Source organism: Vicia villosa, unplaced genomic scaffold (assembly GCF_029867415.1).
Source record: "Vicia villosa cultivar HV-30 ecotype Madison, WI unplaced genomic scaffold, Vvil1.0 ctg.000986F_1_1, whole genome shotgun sequence".
Lineage (NCBI taxonomy): Eukaryota > Viridiplantae > Streptophyta > Magnoliopsida > Fabales > Fabaceae > Vicia > Vicia villosa.
The window spans coordinates 343516-369409 of NW_026705443.1; the positions used below are offsets into that span (position 1 = coordinate 343516).

The following is a 25894-nucleotide window of genomic DNA, read 5'->3' on the forward strand; positions in this document are numbered from 1 at the left end:
TCTTTTAATTTTTACTATTTTATGCTTTTTTTTAATTAAGATTTATTGAACATTAATTATAATAATATATAATATAATATAATATAATTATAACTAATAATTATATAACATATTTAGATACGTGGATGAAATTAAAAAAAATATAATATATTATAATATAGTTATAACTAATAATTATATAACATATTTAGATATGTGGATGAAATTAAAAAAGATATTGAGAAAGAAACCCTTCAGTTTAGCCCTCTATCGATTCTCCTTCACACACGACCTGCTTTCTCACAACTCGCTTCGACCGCCGATTCTGCTTGTTGACATTCCACCTGCGTCTGCAGCTAACGAAAACATCGATTACTCCGCGGTCATCTTTCTCACTAAGGTTAGCTTATCATTCTTTATCTTTTTCTTAGTTATATTTAGGGTTTCTATCGATCTTATTGTTTATAAAACCCTCATACAAATCTGGTTTTCGCTCTCCCCTATTTCAATTAAACCATTACAGAAGAGTAAGAGGGTTCAATTTCAATGAGAAATAGATTAGAGATTTGATACAGAAATTTATTAGTTCATTAGATACGTGAGTTCGATTTAATTTTGATTTTAATTTTGTTTAGAAGTAATACATTATTCTGTCGGTGTGTCAATAAACTATAATTTGTTCTTTAACATAAAAACAAGGAATAATTGTAGTGGTATCGACCGTATCGGCACCGTCGATACGGTTTTTCTGTTCGAACCAGATTTTTTTAAAAACATAAGAAGATCAAAACTCAACTCTTGTATGTATCAGATCTATCTTTTATACCAAAATAACATATTAAAACTATTTGGTTCATAGAATTTGCACTAGCTGATTACTGTGTTGTGTGTTGTGACTCATGTATATTATATTAATTTTCCTGTGTTGTGTTTTGTGACTCGAAAGAGTAATTGCCTATTGAAAATGATAGGCCTGGATGGGGGATTGACTTTGAGGTTGCGCCAGGAGAACTGGGAGAAACAGAGCTGCCTAATCCTTACAAACTTGAAAATAGGTGATTACTTTAATTCTTAGTTCTTTTTCTATAGCTGAAAATAGGTAATTACAAACTTGAAATTTTTTGCATGTTACTATATGGATTGAGGGTTACTATATGGATTGAGGGTGTATGTTAATTTAATTTGTTTTTAGTTGTGGAAAATAAATTAAAAACTTAGAATGAATTCAAGGACTTACTAAACTCATTATAAGTAGCTAACTGCTTTGTTAATATCAACTTTAGTTTTTGATATTAAAATCAATGGGAATAAGGAAGTGAGAAGTATTCTCATATCGAGACTATCGTGATTGTAACTATAATCATGTAACTATTTTGAGGGGCTGTCATGGCTTTGATGTTTTTATTTGATTCCCTTAATACTACTCTCTCTGGTGGCTATATGAATTGGTTCTATTCATATTATTTGCTATTGTTTCTATATTTTATAGGTAGTCAATATTTTGGACCATAAAAAGTTGGATCCTTAACTTTTAAAATGTGCATGCAGAAAGATAAATGCATTATAGTTTTTTATGCATGTATAGACATGTACATCATGAAACATAAGTCTTTGTTGAAAAATTCTCGTATAGACATTATTTATGCTCGAGTAATTTTCATTTTTTCTGCTACTAGATTAGTTGTGTTAATGGGATTGATAGTTGCTTTTTGTAGGAGTTTTATGTGCAAATTTAATATGGCTGGTTGATAGCAAATAATCGGTAATGGTGTCTGTTAGCTTAAATCATCGCTTCTGGAATGGCATTTAGCGGTAAGCTTCTTTGCCGATGTTTACTAATGTAGTGTGTTGATGACTTGGAAGTTCAGTTTAATTTATCTTGAAGGTGAAATAACTTAAAACTTTACCTTTATATACACACAAAATTCATTTATAAGAAGGCTTGCGGTTTTTGTACCATATTTGTTGCTTTCCCTTTAATGATGTGCATAGAAGAGTGAAATGACGATCCTTTAGTTGCAGGACATGTTATTTTTTTCCCAATTTTTTTGTTTAAATTGTTGAAGTTTCATTACTCATTACTAAGCAATGATTTGTATCTTTTGTAACTAGTTATTTTTATATAGATTATCTATGTAAATGCTTGACTATTCAACTAATGTTATTTTTATGTTTGGTCATGCAAAATAAAAAAACTTGAAAGATTGAATTTTATAAAAGCTAATTTTCTTGCACTTGTCTATGATTGTGAAATCATGAAAAACTAGCACTTATTTTGTATATTTTAGATCTGTAGTATATTTTAATTATCTATGATTATATTTCTAATAATGAAAATGAGCATTTTTTTTACATATTTGGAATAATTTGCGGAGGTTCCAAACCTCCGAAGTAAAACCCCCGCAGTATTATACAAGATACCAGCGGTCACTTTAAACCGCTGCAGATATATTGTGGGAATCGTTTAAGCGGCAGTTTTCAAAACTCCCGCAAAACATTTTGCGGAGGTTAAAACCCCCGCAAATAAGCTTAAAACCCCCCGCAATCCAAGCGTGTTTTTTGTAGTATCGAAACATAAATCAGTTATATTAAACTTAATTATATTAATTTAATTCTATCAAACTCAATTATGTTAAATCAAATATTTATATATTATTAAATAAAATGTTATACTCCGTTATTCTCAAATTATTTAGTTTTATATTTTTCTTTAATTATTTTTAAGTAACTTTATGTTTTTGTTTTTTTCCTAACAAATATTAATGTCTAACCAAGTTCCATGAACTAGAACTTTTATATAATGCCAAATAGCTAAACAATTTTTAGAAACATTAAGTAGTATATTTTTTATCTCGATATCATGAGAGTTTTATATATATATATATATATATATATATATATATATATATATATATATATATATATATATATATATATATATATATATATATATATATATATATATATATATATATTGTTGTGGGCTTGGGACCAATCATGTGTTACAAACAAAACAAGAACAATAAAGTTTGAGCAAGAACCTATAATGATTGCATTTGATGTCTTCCCATTTGCTTTGTACATTTGAAATAAGAATATCTTTTAGGTGCCTCACAATTTAAGCAAATTTCAATATTCTCTTTTCTACAAAATTTAAATTGAGAACTAGTTCATTACAAATATGGCTGCAAGGTTTTGTTGTAGTGGTTGCAAAATTTGAATTTTATGCAATCAGGCATTGTCGAGTTCAAGTGGTTGCAAGATTCAAATTTTATGCAATAAGGCGTTGTTGAGCACAATTTATTGCATGATTTGAAATCTATGCAATAACGCGTTGTCTGAGTTCAAATGGTTGCAATGTTTGAATTCTATGTAATGAGGTGAATTCGAGTCCATATTAACCATAAATTCAAGCTTAAATCACTTTTTTTGAGGAAGCCTGATTCGATAAACATTTTCTTCTCCTGTACATGTATCAACCTTCACAATCCACCGACTTTGAGCACTGTTACTCATTCCAGACCTAAATTTAGAACTATTAGCATTATTCTCCCCAAATCTTGTCACCAATAACCCTTCTCCAATAGGAAGCAATTGTGTTTTTGATATACATGATGATCTCCAAGACCCTTTACAACTAAAAGCATTGTAACCAACAACAACTATATCCCTTTGCTTATTACCAATTTGTACTAATTTCACGATCTCTTCATGGTTCACAAGATTACAATCAATTACCACAAAATCAGCTTGGTTTAATACATCTAATTCTTGTGCTTCTTTTCCAGTAATGAACTTCACTTCATTAGCAGCTGCTCCTAGGAATTTTTTTGATGCAATTAGATCTTCATGGTTGGGAACAATACATATTACATTTCCATTAGTTTGATTAGCAGCAGCAATTAATGCAAGTGTTGTTGAATCAGCTGCAGCAGCACAAGCAACAACCATTAATTGTGCATTGTTTCCAGCTGCTAGTGCTGATATAAATTCAACAACAGATGGTTCTTTTTCCTTTGGATCCTAATAAAAAATAACTAAAAATCAGACCAGAAAATTTTTAAAGAATAAAAAATATATTAATTGAAGAGTTATCTAGAAATTTTTTATGACTACTACTCACCATTTTCAAAGTGTTGAGATAGGCTTTAGTAGCTTTTTCTGCAGACCAACTACTACGAGCCATTGTTTTGCTTTTGTGGATGATTGTAATTCCTCTACAAATTTCTTTTGATGAAAATTTTGTGTATTTTGAATTTGATTCTAGAGGTTATATATTAGAGAGAAAACATGGAATCTTAGTATGTTTGGTACATATAATAAAAATACAAAACTAACAGACAAGACGAGTTTTAACCGTGTATTGAGTTAACTAGTAGAGCAATTCTTTTTCTTTTTTGAGCATTTCTTATCTACTAAGCATTGTGATACAAACTATCCTCAAAATTGAAAAATATTAACGTAATCATTCAAATTTAAAAAATAAAAAATTAGTCTATTAAAATAAATAATTAATGACAATCTAAGTATGACATGTAAGCCTAATCAAAAACATATTTTTTAAAATGTTTTTAAATAAATAATCTTATAGAAAAATTTAAATGCTAATTAGTTAATAAACTAATGGACTTGAATTATATTTTAATAATAACTAACGTGTTCTTTTAAGATTATATATATATATATATATATATATATATATATATATATATATATATATATATATATATATATATATATATATATATATATATATATATATATATATATATATATATATATTAAGTGCAACGCCAAATTTTTAATTTTTTTAATAAGCGAATGTGTATTAAGCAACATAAGGAGTGCTAATCCAATACAAGAGAGACAAATACAAAAGAGATGGATCCAAAAACCACCCACCAACCAACGAAAAGGAACAATTAAGCCCTAACCAGATTCCTAAGTCAACTTCTAAACCTCTATTGGCAATAATCGAAAACCAGTCCCCTCCATAGATATGATACAAATCAAAACCTCCCCTACGTCCCAAATCTTGTTAGAAAAACCATAGCATTCCCAACCCTTCAAATGTTCCAGGTAATGAGTAGCCAGAAAAACAAATCAAAAGAAGGAAGAATAATAATCACAAAATTATCACAAATGTGATTTATCACTTCATGTTTTTAAGTTATATTAGTTAGAATTTTCATTCTTTTGTTCTTCTTTTCTCGTCGTGTGTTATTTTATTTAGATTGATCTACAAACATTTTTATTGGAACATTTTACAATCAATTCAAAACCTTTTTTTTTCCTAAGTGAAATTTGCATTAAAACAAAGCACAAAAGGATGCTTAATCCAAATATAAAGGGAAGGGACAGAAAGAAACTAGCACTATTATAAAATATATCTCGAGTGACATTAAATTACTACGACCATTTAGTCACCATAGTAATATCTCATTTCTTAGGCGCATAATTTTTTTACTTTATTAACAAATCTTTTCATCAAGGTTCCTAAAAACAATCGTGATCATAAAATTTTGGTGACAAACTTCGAATTTCAGCATCTACATTTTTCCATTTTTTTCAAAAAAAATATGTGTGTCCCTTAACATTTATTGTTATTTAAAAATTGAAACTATAACAGCTATGATTGTTTCATTCAACGGTGGTTATATGTTCCATATTTCACTACGGTTGATGCTTACAACCTTTGTGAAATTCTTTCCACAAAATTAAAACATAACAGGTACTTTATTCCGTCCGTAACACATAAGGGTGTCCTAGAGACAGAGACGACATCGATAGCGAAATCTACACCATATACTTTCATTCCTAGAACCAAAATCTTCATCCTCTTCGAATTACAGTACGTTAGCATTATCTCTCTCACACTTCGGAATGTTTATGTTCTTCGCTAGGGTTATTGGTTTCTTTTTTTAACACTTAAATGATGTTGGCTTTTGTTGCATTTCATGAATGGTGTTGGTCATGTGTATTGTTCATGTTTTATTCCGATTTTGTGACTATAACTTGGTGTAGTTACAAATAAAATAATTGGATTATTGATTAATGTCATGAATTGTATTCGTGGTTATGAATATGCTTTATGTTTTAGAGTTGGATATGCATGTGCATATAATAATATTAGGATATTCTGCGTGTAGCATTAGTGTGCCATTCAGATTAGTCTTTTTATATAAGTTTCAAAATTTGTTATGGATCGTAGTTGGATGAAAGCTGATAGATTAGGTCCGGTGTATGAGAAGGAATTCTAGACTTTATTGAATTCGCTGAAAAAATCTTCTTGTCAATAATGGTATCTTTTATTATCCTTTTTGTTGTTTGTGAGAATATAAAAAAAATGGTCAAAGAAAGAAATATTACATCACCTATGTTATGATGAATATGTCAAAATTATACAACATGGACATGGCAAGGAGAAGTGGATAAAGATCAAAATGTGGCATAAAAGATGGATGAAGTTAATGAAGATATGGATGATCGACTAGAAGATATGATATTTGATATTGTAGAATCCTCTTATATGAAAGTCCATACTTATGATACTTTATGTAGCGACAAACGCCTTTATATAAGGAGTTGTTACACTTGAATTTTCAACTAGAAGGACATGTTGCGGGGAAGGATGCTTAAAAGTATTTGGAGAAGGATGTTTGGACATCAAGTAAAGACAATATGGAAGTTAAGGGTAAAACTCGTGAATAAAATGAGTACCAATTTGTTTCCTATAGTGACTCTGACTAATATTTCGTTGGTTGATTAAGTTTTTATGCATGATTAATGGTTATGTAAGCCAATTATTTGGAAAGATTCTACAATCTTTTCTTTACCCATATGAGGTTCTTTTAATTGTGATGAAGTGATTTCCCTACATGGGTCAGATAATGGTTCCTTTTATATATTATTTAGTTGGTGCTTTTTTTTTCATGTGATTGGGCCCATTCTGGGCTGGATATTTCTTTAATACACCTTGTCCATTTTCTGCCAAATAGGGGGAGATGAAATTTCTCTGATATTTTGATAATCATGTATTGAAGAATGTATGTAACACGGTGCATCACATCTTGCATGTTGTAGCAACCTGCCTAAAAATTATGACTTAGAGTCGCCACCTATTCTACCAAGGCGAATAGGAAACCTATGCAATTAAGAGATCATGGTAAGATACTAAATTCTGGTCGAGGGAAGGTGTTAGGCACCCTCAACCCTTTCCTATGGCTTTGAATCTAAGGTAACAGTTTATGGCTAAAATATTTGGGTTTTATAGCTAAGGAAGTGAATAGGGGAAAATTGAGATTTTAGGGAAGGGGACTCGCCTTGTTGCCAAGTGCCTACGTATCTCCTTATGGAGAATCAGAGTCTACGTAGTTCGGGGAAGGGTTGTACGCCCTTAGAGTTTGAAGTTTGATTTGATATGGTTTTTAGAGGCTTTTGAGTAGCCTATCGTAGTTATGATAATCCGTAGTTTGATATCCGTGGTTTTGAAAAGTGTTTTAGGAATGGGCGTACAACCCTGATTTTAATTTGTACTATTAATCGCGATGATCAATAGGTTTGATCACCATAATTAACAGATTAATAAAAGCATTGCTAATTATTCTAATCGATTGGTTCGATTATCACCGTTAGCAAATTGATGTGTTTTAATAATTAATTATTGATTTTATCGTTGTCCCTCATAATCGATAGATTCGATTACAAATAATAACGAGTTTTAAAAGATATGCTAATCATCATAACCAATAGATTTGGTTAAAACCGTTTAGCAAAATAAATGTTATTTTAATTTATAGGATTTAATTAATTAAATTAATCGATTGTTAATCATTTGCGACCAATAGGTTTAGTCGGAACAAATAACAAATTAAATCCTAAAACTTTGGCTAGAGAACTAATGGGATTGGACAAACCCGAATTCCTTGATAACAATTTTCTGGGATTTTATGATTTTTATAAATTAAAGGTTAAAACAAATTAAATCGAATCATTGAGAAAAATCGGAAAAATAATTCTAAAATAATCATATTTCTAATCCTAATCCTAATTTATGTTCTAACCCTAATTAACAAATTAATTAAGTTGAGTATAATTAAATAAACATTTAACCTAAATAACTAAATAAATAAATAAATAAAATCTATAAAGAAACCTGGGTGGTGATTCTGCGTGACGCTCCCTTGATGGTACATGGTGAGCCTTCGCTCTCAGCAACATTGGATCAAATTCTGATGAAGATCCAAGGGTTATAGCCTGCGGCTTACCGTGTCCACTCGTTGGGGGTGCTGCACAGTATTATTCACGTTCCATCTCTGCTGCCAACTGTTTGGTGTCATTGATATTGAAACAAATAATGATAAACAAAAAAAACGTGCATTAAATTGTTGGTGGAACCAAAAGAAAAAAAATCAGTGCGGGGCCCTTGTCTCTGACCAACCATTCTCGCGGTGCAAGCTGTTCGTCTTCCTCATGAGACTGCATAATGGAACGTGAAACACCACCCCATACAGCCATGAATCGAGTTCCATTCCTCATCTTCACCTATCCATAACTCCCTCAATTCTCCATGAAATCAAATGAAATTTAAACCAAAATTGTAGTTCTAAATTCCACGAACACAACCATCATTAATTTGAAGCAAATAAAAGGCTATATCAAGTATAAAATCGTCCTCAAAGTCACGGTTTCCATATGTTTCAATAATATAAACACATAATTAAACTCAAACAAAACACTGTTATTATAACAAATGGATCACTCAGATCTCTTAATTAAAACACGGTGAATCTAATGGTGTGATTTATTTTGCACAAAACTGGCTGCAATCACGAAAACGAAGAAGAAGATCTCAATGCCCTAACAATGGCAAAACACGAATCCTGCGCTAAAACTCACAACTAACGGTTCAAAACAATCTTAAACAATATGATGAACAAGTATACACACATATAATCGATTTAAATGCTTTAGATTAAGAACCTGAGATTCATGAATGTCATGAACACATGAGAGCCATGGGGACACTCCGGACACTTCTGAATTCGTCCAAGGATCGGAGATGGTTCCTGGGAGTTTAAGGAACGTGAAGGAATGCTCGGAATCACTTGAGAATGGCTGCAACTTTTCTTTTTCAATTGCCCTAGTTCCTTTGTATTTTTGAAAACTTAGAATAGGGTTTGTGAGTCTCTTTTCGTTCCCCCTTTCTTTCTAAATGTTTTTAGTATATATATGGACCAATTAGGGTTGGAAAAATATGAGCAATCCTTGATTGTCTTGAGAAAATCATGCAAAACATGCTATTTTTATTCAAATTATATTTTTTCTCTTTCCATAAAATCCCTTGATTTATTCCCAAAATATTCCTTCAAATTTGATAGTTACAAGATCTCATTCCAATCTTTAATTATTTTCAACATTTATTTAGTTTATATTGATTTTTATGAATAAAAATTCAATATAATAAAAAATAAATAATTAAAAAAAAGATGAGAATAGAATTATGGGCTCATGGTGCACTCATTACCATGTTTAGAAACTCAAACCTAGGCCCATTAGCCAAAATAAGTGATTTCGCTCAAATTGACCTTTGTATATTTCTTCAAAATTGTCTAACTTCATCAATGCATAACTCTCTCCATTTTTATGATATGGAAGCATTCTAGGACTTTTTAGAAATCTAAAATAGTCCTCTAAATGACCTTTTTAGTTTCATCTCAATTGAAGCTTCCATGTTCAAATTATGAGCTTCAACCCAAAAGGTGTTTTTGTTGACCTTTGTGGAGGACCTATAATGTATTGGACTATATCTCTCAAATGAAGCCTTTCTGGCCTTGGCTTGTGAGAGACAAAGTTGTAGGGAAGCAAATTTCCTTCAGAATAGGCTTTGAGTGAGGAATTTCTGATACTCCATGTAGAAGTTATGGCAAGTCAAAGTTTGAGTTGACTTTTCCTATGAAAAACCCTAATTTGAACCTTTGCATTTGTTCATCTCTGAGTTTTTATTAATGTATCATGATCAACCTTTGATCAAATGATGGATATGATCTCACATACTTGATGTTGACCAAAAATCTTGAAGTTTGACTGTATTTTGACTATAGTTGACTTTCAGGTCAACATAGTCGATTATTGATCATCTGAGCCATTGAATGAGCAATCCTTGGAATATAAGCTTGAATTTTGACATGGAGATACATTGAGACATATGAGACATCTTGAGATCCATTTGAGGCCTTAGAAATTCAAAATCCTTTGATAAAGTGCAAACCATAGCTTTGAGACCCTCGATTAGGAGAAAGTGACTTGAATGGTCCTTTGAACCTAGAGCCATTGAAGATGAATAGAGGAGGGCAAATTTTGGGGTATGACAGCTGCCCCTGTTCAATCTTCTTAAACCTGAAGAGTCAGATAGGCACGTCTGCCTATCGTGATCTAAAGGTGGAAGATGATTGGACACTGAGAATGCCCCGAAATTTGCATTTGTTTGGGAAAAATTTATGCGGGAGATGGGCTTAAAGATGCCATCCAAGGTGAATACCCCCTTTTTTAGAGTGCGAAGCATATTCTTTCGAAAGAACCACTTGCTTTGATTGTAGCACGGCCTAAAGAGGCAACCTTTGTTTGGTGAGGTTTTGAAGAAGATCACTGCCGAGGGACTAACGTGATAAACCCAATTGAGAAACTGTTTGATAAACCTTGTGATTAGGGAAAATAAATCCCTATTTCCAAAGAGACGTAGCATTGTATCACTGCCAGGGGACTAACGTGATAAGACATAACTTACTGCTACTCAGGGACTAACGCAATAGGTCATGGTTGGGGTTGAGACTGAAATTGAAATTGAAATGAGTTTTGGCTATTGCCAATGAGCTCGGTGCCATTATCACTACCGTGATAAGACGTAACACGAGGGTTACGATTTGGTTTGAAATAGGGGGTGCCATTATCACTGCCGTGATAAGACGTAACGCAAGGGTTACGATTTGGGTTGAAGTAGGAGGTGCCATTATCACTGCCGTGATAAGACGTAACGCGAGGGTTACGATTTGGATTGAAATAGGAGGTGCCATTATCACTGCCTTGATAAGACGTAACGCGAGGGTTACGATTTGGATTGAAAAAGGAGGTGTCATTATCACTGCCGTGATAAGACGCAACGCGAGGGTCACGATTATGGTTTGCAATAGAAGGTGCCATTATCACTGCTGTGATAAGACGTAACGCGAGGGTTACGATTTGGATTGAAATAGGAGGTGCCATTATCACTGCCGTGATAAGACGTAACGCGAGGGTCACGATTTTGGTTTGAAATAGAAGGTGCCATTATCACTGCCGTGATAAGACGTAACGCGAGGGTTACGATTTGGATTGAAATAGGAGGTGCCATTATCACTGCCGTGATAAGACGTAACGCGAGGGTTACGATTTGGATTGAAATAGGAGGTGCCATTATCACTGCCGTGATGAGACGTAACGCGAGGGTCACGATTTTGGTTTGAATTAGAAGGTGTCATTATCACTGCCGTGATAAGACGTAACGCGAGGGTTACGATTTGGATTGAAATAGGAGGTGCCATTATCACTTCCGTGATAAGACGTAACGCGAGGGTTACGATTTGGATTGAAATAGGAGGTGCCATTATCACTGCCGTGATAAGACGTAACGCGAGGGTCACGATTTTGGTTTGAAATAGAAGGTGCCATTATCACTGCTGTGATAAGACGTAACGCGAGGGTTACGATTTGGATTGAAATAGGAGGTGCCATTATCACTGCCGTGATAAGACGTAACGCGAGGGTTACGATTTGGATTGAAATAGGATGTGCCATTATCACTGCCGTGATAAGACGTAACGCGAGGGTCACGATTTTGGTTTGAAATAGAAGGTGCCATTATCACTGCTGTGATAAGACGTAACGCGAGGGTTACGATTTGGATTGAAATAGGAGGTGCCATTATCACTGCCGTGATAAGACGTAACGCGAGGGTTACGATTTGGATTGAAATAGGATTGGAATAGGATTTGAAATAGGATTTGGAAAATAGGAGTTGGGGAATTAGTTTGGAATCGGAATGGGATTTGAAATAGGATTTGGATTTTGAGGTAACAGTCAGACGGGAACTGGCTACCAAACGAGAATTGGATTTTGATGGTTTTGGATTGCTAATGAAAGTTGGAATTCTGTGATGTGTAGTATGTGAATGCGCTAGATGCTATGTATATGCGTATGTATATGTTTTATGAAATGTTCAGCAGGGTTGCTATCATCGGTAAGGTTACCGGGAATCAGGTGGACAGTGTAGCTTAGCACCAGAGTTTTGAATTGAATGTTTTGATGCATGGGATAATGCTTATGCTTATGCATGTGTTGATTGATGTAATGAGTGGAACGAAATCATGTCTTCTATAAGACTACTTGAAAAAGGTTTCTGGAATGGATATGAGAATTTGTCTTAAAGAAGACTACCTTAAAAGGTTTTTGGAAATTATAATGGATGTCTTAGAAAAGACTACTTAGGAAGGTTCGTGGTATGTCTTAAAGAAGACTACCTGAAGAGATTCTTGAAAAGGATGCCAAATTGTTTTAAAGAAGATTACCTTAAAAGGTACTTAGAAAAAGAATGCCTTGAAGAAGACTACCTGAAAAGGTACTTGGAAATGACGATGATTGCCTTAAAGAAGACTACCTAGAAATGTTCTTAGAATGTATTAAAGAAGACTACCTGAAGAGGTTCCTGAAAGGATGATAAATGTCTTAGAAAAGACTACCTGAAAAGGTTCCTAGAAAGGATCGTAGGATTTGTCTTAAAGAAGACTACCTGAAAAGGTTCTTAGAAAGAGAATGTCTTAAAGAAGACTACCTAAAAAGGTTCTTGGAAATGGCGATGACTGTCTTAGCAAAGACTACCTAGAAAGGTTCTTAGAAAAAGAATGTCTTAAAGAAGACCACCTGGAGAGTTTCCTGGAAAGGATGACAATTTGTCTTAGATAAGACTGCCTGAAGAGGTCCCTTGAAAGGATCGTAAGAATTGTCCCAAAGAAGAATACCTAAAAAAGGTGTGGTGTAATGTATCAACCAATGTATGTAATGCATGATTTATATGTATTTGCATGATGCTCCAATGATAGGTTATTAATAACCAAAGCGTATATAGCTCGCTGGAGTTGTAAAGTTTGCTGGATGCTAGCGCGATTCCCCGATACCCGTTTTTGAAGATCGTAGTTAGGAGACAGATTTGTCGGATGTTGTAAAGTGTGAAGACGCCTTTTCCTTTTGTTGTGCGTCTTATGGATTTAATATCCATTGCCCCGATATTTTCGTGGGGAGAGATGCTTATGAGGGAAGTGCCCCAGGAAATAACCTTGTCATATACTTCGATGTTTAGATTGAAGGGTGTGCCCCTGACTTGCCAGATATGGAGGGTTATCCATGGTTTTCTATCCATTTTGAATTTATCCCATGCTTGACATGCCCCTGATTGAGATTGCTTCGAGATGTAAATCAAGTCAATTGAACCTTAGGAAGAATGCCCCTAGTTAATAGGATGTTTGTTTGTATGCCCCTGTTTAGGAAAACCCTCTGGACGTGGTTTCCCCATTCAAGAGTCTTTATCAGAAATGATCGCCTTTGTGCTAAGTGTATATTTATAGATGATGTTGTACCCTTTGAGAAGTAACTCCAATACAATGCGTATGCAAGTTTTGAAATCGAAGGAGTGGATGATTAGAGATGAATGCTTGAAGAAGCGCAGTGGTTAGAAATAGTTTTAACAAACCTAGGAGTCGGTATAACAGAGTCCTGCTTAATATGCTTTCGTAGTTAACCTTGCCTCAATTAGGACTTTTGAATGTTGTAACTTGGCTTGGTTCACGGTTTTAAGAAACAACGGATATAAGGCTCGAAAATTTAGTTAACCCACCCATTTCTCCTTGATGTTCTCCAAGTCCTAAAAATTCGCCTAATCCAATGGATGTGCTTTGTTTGTAAGAGAATCGTTTCAGTTCCGATGTTCAGCAGAAGCCTTAGTAGAGATTCAAGCATTAATGAAGACGTTGTAGTGATCCAAGCGTTTATGAGAAGCTTCGATGATTTAGCAGTCACAAGATTGTACTTTGTATTTTGCTTTTGCTTTGTTTTTATCCCTTATTTTGCATGAACCAATTTCTTAGAATTTGATCCATCGGGATGCCCTAAATTTTGCCTAAGTCATTTGGTTTTGTTTTCATGGAATTTTCTGTTTTGACTTAGCGGGCGCTTTCTTCTTTTTTTTTTAATACTCCTTTGGAAATATTGATCCTTGGGTATTGAATATTGTGACTGCCATGTTGACTCGGATTTGTAAGCTTCGATTTTGATACATCCTCGATCTTGGATGATATGTTAAGGAAGAAGATGTTGTGAGTGTTACCTCCATTGCTTCCTCATTTTTGATAAATGCGAGGGAGAGGATATGCTTGAACCTTATGCTTGAACCTTACTTGTATTGACTGATTCTCTTGACAACCAAAATACGCCATTGGATTAATTGAAATCTACCCTACCCCTGGTTAAAATCAAGGTTTATTTGAAAAGTAGAAGCAAACTCCAACTCCTGGCTCGAGGGGGTGACGAGGGATTAATATCCTTATACCTCCACTGTTTAGGAATTTGAAACAATGCCTGTACATCGCCGGTTCGGTCTTACCTTGAAAGCATATATTTAGCTGGACTTAGTTATTTGTATTCGTCATTCTCCCTCAAGTTTGTTAATGATTGGGAGTGATAATTTGAAAGATGATTTGAAATGGAAAGTCGTAGTAATGCAAAAGCGGAGCGAAAGAATTGATTTCAAAACATGCATGATTATTTTATTGAATTACTATTCGAAAGGTACAACGTTTTACATCAAATAGCATTTTGTGATCGTAGGAATTACAACTAGAAAGATAAACCTATTAATCCTAAGGGCAATCTCCCTTGTGAGTCCGTTGACCTTGCTTTACTCCTTAGTTCCTAAACTTGTAGAAGTAAAAGGGTAATCTCGAATTCTCCTTGGGCACGTCAAACCTGTCGGAAAAAATTGTAAGCGGTGGGTTTTCGTCGTATCGGAACTTCATGAGTTTCCTTTGACTGAACCTCTTTTGCTCTTTTTTTTTCTAAGGATAGCACCACACCATTTGCAGCCTTCAAAGTTTGTAGATTGATAGAAAAACCTATGGCATTTTTGCCCCTTGGTATGGAGTTAGCATATGTCGCATTCCCTCCATCGTAGTTACGCATTTTTGTTCAGGGTATTGCCCTTGTTGGATTAACCCTTGCCCCCAGGTTATCGTAGAGCGTCCTTGTAACTTTGATATGTTCTAAGATGAACCCCGTTATGACTAGATACCTCTTAAGTGTATCTATGAGGGAACTCCTTTGTTGAACTAATCCTTGCTCGATGATAACCTTTGATGTATTTATGATCCTGTTACGACAAGGCATGGACATGCGGCTGGCACGGTGATAACTTATCTTCCTTTCTCCATAGTTTATGATCCTTTTATTTTTCTCCATGAGTTTCAGGAAACCGGCTAGCACGATGAGTATGGATGCGGGTGATGATGGAAATGCAAATGTGCATGTAAATGTATGAATGCCTGAAAATGCGAATGCGTGCGTATGCAAAGGACTCCTTTATTATTTGTATATTATGACTCCTTGTATGTAATGCAATGCGGACGTGCGATAGATATAATCCTAAGGATAGCCTATGCGGGTTTAGGGATGACATTAGACTCTAATGAAACATTTGCGAGCTAGATATTATGACACGTTAATGGGAATAGATTAGGAAGTGCGTGGGAAGTAGCAGCTGATGACCGTTCAAGACGGTCACCAAGTCTCATGACCTTCGAGAGGTCGTTCGACGTGTACTTACGAAACTGTCCCTCGTGGGAAGGTTTTCTATGTGGAACGCATCCTATCTAAGGACGATATCGGGTGAAGAGAAATCCCTACAGGCTAGGGATGAAAGATGTATAAACGGAAATCCAAACCATACAAGTTAGGGGTATACGGGAATAAGCACGGGATGACCGTTCTAGACAGTCATTAGATCTCATGGCCATCGAGAGTCCAATCGACATGCGTTAATGAAGATGTCCTTCGTGGGAAGGACACGTGGTTGTAAAAATACAGAGATGTAAAAGGAAAATCCCTACGGGCTAGCGAGTGCGTAGGAGTAAGCATGGGGTGACCGTTCGAGACAGTCACTAGATCTCATGGCCATCGAGAGGCCAATCGACGTATGCTAACAAAGGTGTCCTTCGTACGAAGGACACGATTTTAAGAATAGGATCCCTATAGGCTAGGGAATACGTAGGGGTACCTGCAAAATTGAAACGCATAGATACTCGAAGCATATAAATTGCAAACATATAATAAGTACATAAGCCCAAAAGTCCTAGGTTCATAGGTTCGACGTAGCGGCTCTTGGGAGCCAACCTTTTTATAGGGGGGTTATAGAAGGTCTCATGGGGTCGTTCGTAGCCTCCGAGACTTTTTGTCTCTTCGGATTTTAGAACAACTCATTTTATCCATGAGGTTCGAATTTTTGGGGTAGGTTCTCGGAGAGATCAGCCAAGTATCCAGTCCAGCCCTCAACAAAGTCAAGCCTCGTTTTGGACATTTCCGAATACTCAACCCACTCCGAGTGGAGTTATCAATGAGACTCGTAGGCGATTCATACTCCCCTATTGATCTCAAAGTTAACTCCCACACTTAGGGTTTAACACAACATAGAAAATACCAGCAATGCATATAATATATAATCAAACATTTTAAGGCAGGCAAATGAACATTCCAGGAAAACAAAAACAAATAAAAATAAACAAATGATTTAAAATTTATTAAAAAGATGAACCTCCCCAAACCCTAAAAATGGCTAGTTTTCCAAACCCTAAAATGCGCCAAACCTAAACCCTGCCAAAACCTATAGGAGCATAGTATTCACTATTAAGTTGTCCCCAGCAGAGTCGCCTGCTGTAGCAACCTGCCTAAAAATTATGACTTAGAGTCGCCACCTATTCTACCAAGGCGAATAGGAAACCTATGCAATTAAGAGATCAGGGTAAGATACTATATTCAGGTCGAGGGAAGGTGTTAGGCACCCTCAACCCTTTCCTATGGCTTTGAATCTAAGGTAACAGTTTATGGCTAAAATATTTGGGTTTTATAGCTAAGGAAGTGAATAGGGGAAAAATTTAGATTTTAGGGAAGGGGACTCGCCTTGTTGCCAAGTGCCTACGTATCTCCTTATGGAGAATCAGAGTCTACGTAGTTCGGGGAAGGGTTGTACGCCCTTAGAGTTTGAAGTTTGATTTGATATGGTTTTTAGAGGCTTTTGAGTAGCCTATCGTAGTTATGATAATCCGTAGTTTGATATCCGTGGTTTTGAAAAGTGTTTTAGGAATGGGCGTACAACCCTGATTTTAATTTGTACTATTAATCGCGATGATCAATAGGTTTGATCACCATAATTAACAGATTAATAAAAGCATTGCTAATTATTCTAATCGATTGGTTCGATTATCACCGTTAGCAAATTGATGTGTTTTAATAATTAATTATTGATTTTATCGTTGTCACTCATAATCGATAGATTCGATTACAAATAATAACGAGTTTTAAAAGGTATGCTAATCATCGTAACCAATAGATTTGGTTAAAACCGTTTAGCAAAATAAATGTTATTTTAATTTATAGGATTTAATTAATTAAATTAATCGATTGTTAATCATTTGCGACCAATAGGTTTAGTCGGAACAAATAACAAATTAAATCCTAAAACTTTGGCTAGAGAACTAATGGGATTGGACAAACCCTAATGCCTTGATAACAATTTTCTGGGATTTTATGATTTTTATAAATTAAAGGTTAAAACAAATTAAATCGAATCATTGAGAAAAATCGGAAAAATAATTCTAAAATAATCATATTTCTAATCCTAATCCTAATTTATGTTCTAACCCTAATTAACAAATTAATTAAGTTGAGTATAATTAAATAAACATTTAACCTAAATAACTAAATAAATAAATAAATAAAATCTATAAAGAAACTTGGGTGGTGATTCTGCGTGACGCTCCCTTGATGGTACATGGTGAGCCTTCGCTCTCAGCAACATTGGATCAAATTCTGATGAAGATCCAAGGGTTATAGCCTGCGGCTTACCGTGTCCACTCGTTGGGGGTGCTGCACAGTATTATTCACGTTCCATCTCTGTTGCCAACTGTTTGGTGTCATTGATATTGAAACAAATAATGATAAACAAAAAAAAACGTGCATTAAATTGTTGGTGGAACCAAAAGAAAAAAAATCAGCGCGGGGCCCTTGTCTCTGACCAACCATTCTCGCGGTGCCAGCTGTTCGTCTTCCTCATGAGACTGCATAATGGAACGTGAAACACCACCCCATACAGCCATGAATCGAGTTCCATTCCTCATCTTCACCTATCCATAACTCCCTCAATTCTCCATGAAATCAAATGAAATTTAAACCAAAATTGTAGTTCTAAATTCCACGAACACAACCATCATTAATTTGAAGCAAATAAAAGGCTATATCAAGTATAAAATCGTCCTCAAAGTCACGGTTTCCATATGTTTCAATAATATAAACACATAATTAAACTCAAACAAAACACTGTTATTATAACAAATGGATCACTCAGATCTCTTAATTAAAACACGGTGAATCTAATGGTGTGATTTATTTTGCACAAAACCGGCTGCAATCACGAAAACGAAGAAGAAGATCTCAATGCCCTAACAATGGCAAAACACGAATCATGCGCTAAAACTCACAACTAACGGTTCAAAACAATCTTAAACAATATGATGAACAAGTATACACACATATAAACGATTTAAATGCTTTAGATTAAGAACCTGAGATTCATGAATGTCATGAACACATGAGAGCCATGGGGACACTCCGGACACTTCTGAATTCGTCCAAGGATCGGAGATGGTTCCTGGGAGTTTAAGGAACGTGAAGGAATGCTCGGAATCACTTGAGAATGGCTGCAACTTTTCTTTTTCAATTGCCCTTGTTCCTTTGTATTTTTGAAAACTTAGAATAGGGTTTGTGAGTCTCTTTTCGTTCCCCCTTTCTTTCTAAATGTTTTTAGTATATATATGGACCAATTAGGGTTGGAAAAATATGAGCAATCCTTGATTGTCTTGAGAAAATCATGCAAAACATGCTATTTTTATTCAAATTATATTTTTTCTCTTTCCATAAAATCCCTTGATTTATTCCCAAAATATTCCTTCAAATTTGATAGTTACAAGATCTCATTCCAATCTTTAATTATTTTCATCATTTATTTAGTTTATATTGATTTTTATGAATAAAAATTCAATATAATAAAAAATAAATAATTAAAAAAAAGATGAGAATAGAATTATGGGCTCATGGTGCACTCATTATCATGTTTAGAAACTCAAACCTAGGCCCATTAGCCAAAATAAGTGATTTCGCTCAAATTGACCTTTGTATATTTCTTCAAAATTGTCTAACTTCATCAATGCATAACTCTCTCCATTTTTATGATATGGAAGCATTCTAGGACTTTTTAGAAAGCTAAAATAGTCCTATAAATGACCTTTTTAGTTTCATCTCAATTGAAGCTTCCATGCTCAAATTATGAGCTTCGACCCAAAAGGTGTTTTTGTTGACCTTTGTGGAGGACCTATAATGTATTGGACTATATCTCTCAAATGAAGCCTTTCTGGCCTTGGCTTGTGAGAGACAAAGTTGTAGGGAAGCAAATTTCCTTCAGAATAGGCTTTGAGTGAGGAATTTCTGATACTCCATGTAGAAGTTATGGCCAGTCAAAGTTTGAGTTGACTTTTCCTATGAAAAACCCTAATTTGAACCTTTGCATTTGTTCATCTCTGAGTTTTTATTAATGTATCATGATCAACCTTTGATCAAATGATGGATATGACCTCACATACTTGATGTTGACCAATATCTTGAAGTTTGACTGTATTTTGACTATAGTTGACTTTCAGGTCAATATAGTCGATTATTGATCATCTGAGCCATTAAATGAGCAATCCTTGGAATATAAGCTTGAATTTTGACATGGAGATACATTGAGACATATGAGACATCTTGAGATCCATTTGAGGCCTTAGAAATTCAAAATCCTTTGATAAAGTGCAAACCATAGCTTTGAGACCCTCGATTAGGAGAAAGTGACTTGAATGGTCCTTTGAACCTAGAGCCATTGAAGATGAATAGATGAGGGAAAATTTTGGGGTATGACACATGTTGTATTTTATTAAAAATAGGCCAAGGGGGAGTTTCTTATTACATCTGTTTGACGTTATTTTCTAGGCAGTATTTGAAGTAAGATGTCATGAAAAGAATCGAGATATCATGCCTCCTAGTGTTCAAGTAAGGAAACAACCTTTTAAGCACAACGTCCCTCGTTATGTGAGACATCCTCTCTCACTCTGAGTTGCTTCACGCACAAGGCTTACTAAGTGATTCTCGCACTATTTAAGGATTTCTTTCAAAATTTATTTAATCAAGTTTTTAATTTGTTATGAGGTTTTTGGAATAAGGAAGTATAAGATCAATTTTAGAAAGATTAAATTTAAAGAATTCTCATATGATCAAGATTTAGTCAATCAAATATTTTCAATCAATATAATGGAATATTAGTTTCATGTGCCCTTGGGAAGTTCAACCGCGTTCAAAGATAAAAACTCCAATGGACCTTTTAAGTTGAACCTAATTACTCATTAATGAGGCATTCTCCTTTGTGAACACTCATACCTTGCAAAATTAAGCTAGACATGTTTTTTTTTTAGTCTCTTGCACAATTAAGCTAGGCATGTTTTTTTTTAGTCTCTTGTTTAGTTTTGTATAGTACTTTTCCCGAGTCTTATTGTAATTCTAATTATTAAGAGAGGATATTCTTGCATTTAGTTAGTGCCCTCTACACGCACGAGATGTTGCAGTACTAAATTGGGTTACCAATTCCCGAGTTCTTTATCAATTTATTGCATATCTTAAGTATTACATATGCATTCACATTGTCACAATATTGTGTCTGACATTCTATTATCTGAGAAAAAAATTTCAAACTTATAATTGATATTTCTCAAAACCCAAATATCATTGGCATACATCTGAAAACATATCTAAAAATATAATTTCATAAGTTCATCAAGCCTTTAGTTCCATTCACATAAAAATCATAAACTTAATCTCGTAAAGATAAAACTTAAAGAAACCCGCCTAGAAATAGATGATGATTAGAAGTGATGATGATGATCTTCTTAATTGTTCATTTATCACTAAGTATTGCTTAATGGATTATTTACAGTTCCTTAAACCATAATTAGACTTAAATTGGCTTGAAGAGTCATAAAATATCTACGAAATGACAAAAATGGACTTCGTGGTAAAATGTTCATATTACCCTTATTCTTATTTTCCAATAATTTATGAAATAACGGAAACTTCAATTGGTGAATATATTGGCTTTCTGTACTTAAGAGAGTTAAAGAGATTACACCAGAATTTTTAGAGGTCAAACCATTCTATGGGCTTACTGTACTTCTCAACAAAAACTTCTTGGGAGTTCCACTACTAATAACTTTTGATCTTCTACCATGTTATGCATATGAACCTTATTACAATTGATTGAGATATTTTAACATACTGATCCCTCAAACGAAATGGAGTGTTTCACATGCTCTGCTTACGATCTAAAAACGAGATAACCTTAACAACTAAAACTTCAAAAAAACCGCACTCGTGATGAAACAAATGTTAAGCACCATTATAACTAAAAAACCTCACGATTGTATTTCACTCATAAAGGTAGTAAGATAACTTTAAGTGGATATATATATATATATATATATATATATATATATATATATAGAGAGAGAGAGAGAGAGAGAGAGAGAGAGAGAGAGAGAGAGAGAGAGAGAGAGGTTAATATGACTAGAGAGTGATTAGAAATCAAATTATGGTGTCGAAAGTAATGAGGAGATACCTCACTTATAAAAGAGAAAATATAGCTCAAAAAGAAAAATGATTATGTCATAATAATCAATTATGTAGTAAAAATGGAAAGTTTTCAAATTGCACCATTACTAATTAATTGTCAATAATAATAGATAATGAGACTTTACAAATGAGATAATTGACTAGACAAAATGAATAATTTATTATTCAGTGTAATTTTCACTCAGAAGAGAGTTTTTGAGTCTGTAACCAACTAGTTATATTTGAAATATATTTTCTAATGATTTTATCAAAAAGAGAGGGTCCTTAAAAACAAAAATGTGCATGTGTCATAATTGTCTTAGTAACTTGTGAGTTTCTCCAACTCTTTTACAATACTCTCGTCAGCGGACACTGTGTTAAGTGCACGACCGGCGTAACTAGTTTTCAAAGTTCATCTATGTCATAACTTTGAAGTTTCAAGTTCCTTTATGCCTTATCTTTTACTTTAGAACTTCATTGAACCCTTGAATTTTCACACCGATGAGGCTCGAGGTAACTGTAGGATGAGCAACATTAATGTAAAAAATTAATGTAGAATGATTATAAAATCAAAATTGAATGTTTTACTTGTATCAAAACATTATTGTAGACTTTGAAATTGAGTTGTATTTGTTGCCTTATATAGGACCCATCTACAAAATCACTCGAAATAAGTAAATTGATAGTAATATTAAATTCACAAAGAGTTGATATTGTTATTATATGGTTACTTTTGGTTATATATATATATATATATATATATATATATATATATATATATATGTGTGTGTGTGTATGTGTGTGTGTGTGTGTGTGAGAGAGAGAGAGAGAGAGATAGAGAGAGAGAGAGAGAGAGAGGTGTGTTTCTATTTATGTTAACATCTATTATTGATGACAAACATTATATATGTAAAATAAATTAGCATATGTTAATAAAAATATTAAGACAATTAAAATTTGCAGAGGGTCTTATAAAAAATGAAAAATTATTTCTTCAAAAATTATATCATTTAAAGATGAAGATAAAACATAGTGTTTGAAACACATTTATATGACAACAATAAAAAAAATACAGTGAAATTACATTAAAAATAAGAGATAATGTAGTAGCTCAAATTATTCTTTTGATTGTAAGTAACTATCACTTTACTTATATTGAAGAAACACCAATCTCCAAGTAACTATCATTTTATTTGCTTGATCCTCCTTTTAAATCATGTTGAACCATTTGATATTCATAGATAGGAATGCTACTCATTGCTTTTGTCCTAAAGGTAACATTTGTATCCTTTCAGGCCAATTTAAATTTAATAGTCTTGTAAAATATTCCACCTCCGTATAGATAAAAAATATAGTCAGCTAATGAATATATAATAATTAAAATATTCAACAATTATATAACAATGTTGTCATTTATAAAATTTTGATAAATATTTGTTTTGATTGTGTTATATATATAATGAATTGTTATATTAGCAAAGGGTTCATAAGAGGCAAAGAAAGAATGGAAAGGTGTAACTTATAGCCACAATAGCTCTCGATCTCCTATTTAAAAGTTGGAGCACACATCATTTGAATGGGTCTCTCATTCCTCAAATACACTATCCACCTCTTGGATGACTCTTTTGAAGTGTGAAAAATGTAGGAAGTGATGTTTCACAAGTCCATATTAGTGCGAAGTAGGAGTAAAGGAAAAGTTAAACATGTTATCCTGAATAATAAGGGGTTAACTCTCTCATTTCCCAACTCATAGAGGCCATTGTTACTTTATGTGGGTCGAATATTCAGGCCTTAGAACTCATATAATTACCTCAACCCTAAGGGTGAGGGGGATAAAACTAATTTAGTCAGATACTACATATATAAAACTTATGACCTCCTTATATAAGCAAGCTCTAAACCCTACAACGAACCCTAAAAGCCTATGCCAAACGATAACCACCAGGGTTTTCATGTATTTTACTTTTAGCAAGTACAATAAATGCTCATTGTTGGGTTTAATAAACCAAGCATATGTCATCATTACTACACCTGTCTAGATTGTTCTCCTCACGTATAATTCCTCCATCTATCATGGTAAACATGAAGGTAACAACTCTTACCAATAATGAATATAAGAGCGAGGAGAACATCATGTCAGAGTCGCGAGCTGCCATGGACAATTTATGTCACTAATATCAAACCATTGAGGATAACATCCTCCACATCCTACAATGCCTTAAAGAGGTTGAACCAACATAAGAGGTCGAAATACTAGACCACCAACCTTTTCGATATTTGGCAAGGCTCATTTGAATCTTCAATAAGGAAAACATGGAGATGTATATGAAGAAGAAGTGGGTGGGATAGCCAACCAGGATGACCATATTGGTCCTCTCTTGCTCAAATCATAGTTCCAAAATTACATGTCCTCATATCTAGTATTGGAAAGTTTGATTTATTGTAAAAAAGAAACAATCATATCCTCATTAGTATATAGAGACTCAAAGTCTTAGACATTGAAGCATTTAATATCTGAGTCCTCATTAATTCTTGGTAATAACGGGAAGACAAGAAATCACTATCAAAACTACAAGGGCTCTCATTGCTTCACAGTCATAATTCATGAAGTTCGTGTACAATCACTCTTTGAACTATCGAAAACCTAATAATTATCTTTAAGAATAAAAAGAGAAAATGGAGAAAAGAGTCATACATTGAATTAGCGTGAAGAGGTTTGAACCTATAGGAGTTCTTAGCTAAATGGATCGAAGTATGGTAGGAGATAATACTAAAAAGATTGAAGGAGGAAAGCTGAAATATTTTTATAGGGAGGGGAAGTCCAAGCGTAGGCGTAACCTACTTCCTTCCATTAGGCATCTCAATAGTTATAAAAAAGGAAAATATTCAACACATTAAAAACATTTGTTTGATCTTATTTAAAAGTAGTTAAAAAATTTAAAGAAGAATATAGCTAACCTGTCAATTTTCTCCTTCATTAAAGGATCGAAATAATACGTAACACCAAGAAATATTTTGATCTTAAAAGCCATGAAAATAAGGATACCCCATGCACAAACATTCTCAAAAAATAATCCTGAAATATAATATATGGACATAGTCTAACCTTATTTTTGTTATTATTTTCTAAGGTAGTGTTTAAAGAAAGATCTTTTGATTTTTCCTTCATTCTCCTATTCTTCTTTTTCTTCTTGACCGTTGAAGTACCTATCATATTTATCAATTCATATGTATATTTTTCTTCTTAGTCGTTGAATAAATGGAAAAAAATTATGCTATAAAAATGTGTTTCATGGAAGACTTGAAATATTACCACAATCTGACTCATTAATAAATTTAAGTAAATCATTAATAGAGTGTTCATCTTTAGGTTTCTCAACAACCTTAACATCCTGAAACACATGAAATTTTATAATATAATTTTCAATATATATATATATATATATATATATATATATATATATATATATATATATATATATATATATATATATATATATATATATATATATATATATATATATATATAAGAAAACATATGAATTCAACCTTTTAAAAGTATGTAACTAAAAAGGTAGAACATACCTTCAATGTATTTCGCACTTGTCGTTCTTGACTCTATATCAGAAAATCTCTTGAAAAGCAACACCCGTGAATATCCAGTCATATACTTGATATCTCAAGATCTTCCTCCTATCAAAATATCCAATAAAATAATTAAGAAACATCGTAGTTGTATATAAGGAACACATGATTAGATATGAGCTATATCTACACATACCTCGTCAAGTTCATCATTTAAATGAAATAGTTTGGAAACCTATTTAGGGGTTTTATCTTTAGTTTGTCGAGCAAGTTCTTCACAAGTTAAGTC

The 25894-nt window shown here is 33.5% G+C and overlaps 1 protein-coding gene and 1 long non-coding RNA gene across 2 annotated transcripts; one reads left to right on the plus strand and one right to left on the minus strand.

Annotated features, from left to right (window-relative positions):
- The first annotated feature begins 229 nt into the window (after positions 1 to 229).
- LOC131632684 (uncharacterized) lies at positions 230 to 2017 on the plus strand. Its single transcript, XR_009293079.1, has 3 exons — positions 230 to 379; positions 951 to 1034; positions 1695 to 2017. It is a non-coding gene; the product is annotated as an uncharacterized LOC131632684 (long non-coding RNA).
- A 1079-nt stretch (positions 2018 to 3096) lies between these two features.
- Positions 3097 to 4202, minus strand: LOC131632689 (uncharacterized). The gene is made up of 2 exons (XM_058903425.1): positions 4103 to 4202; positions 3097 to 4002 (listed from the first exon to the last, which is right to left on the minus strand). Exons 1-2 carry the CDS (start codon positions 4163 to 4165, stop codon positions 3400 to 3402), a joined length of 666 nt encoding a protein of 221 aa, XP_058759408.1. The 5' UTR covers positions 4166 to 4202; the 3' UTR covers positions 3097 to 3399.
- Positions 4203 to 25894: the final 21692 nt, after the last annotated feature.

Bases quoted from the DNA above. Each gene is read 5' to 3' on its own strand.
- LOC131632689 (XM_058903425.1), bottom strand. From the start codon at position 4,165: ATGGCTCGTAGTAGTTGGTCTGCAGAAAAAGCTACTAAAGCCTATCTC. The intron at 4,003-4,102 runs GTGAGTAGTAGT...ATTTTTTATTAG, and splicing joins ATCTCAACACTTTGAAAATG to GATCCAAAGGAAAAAGAACC.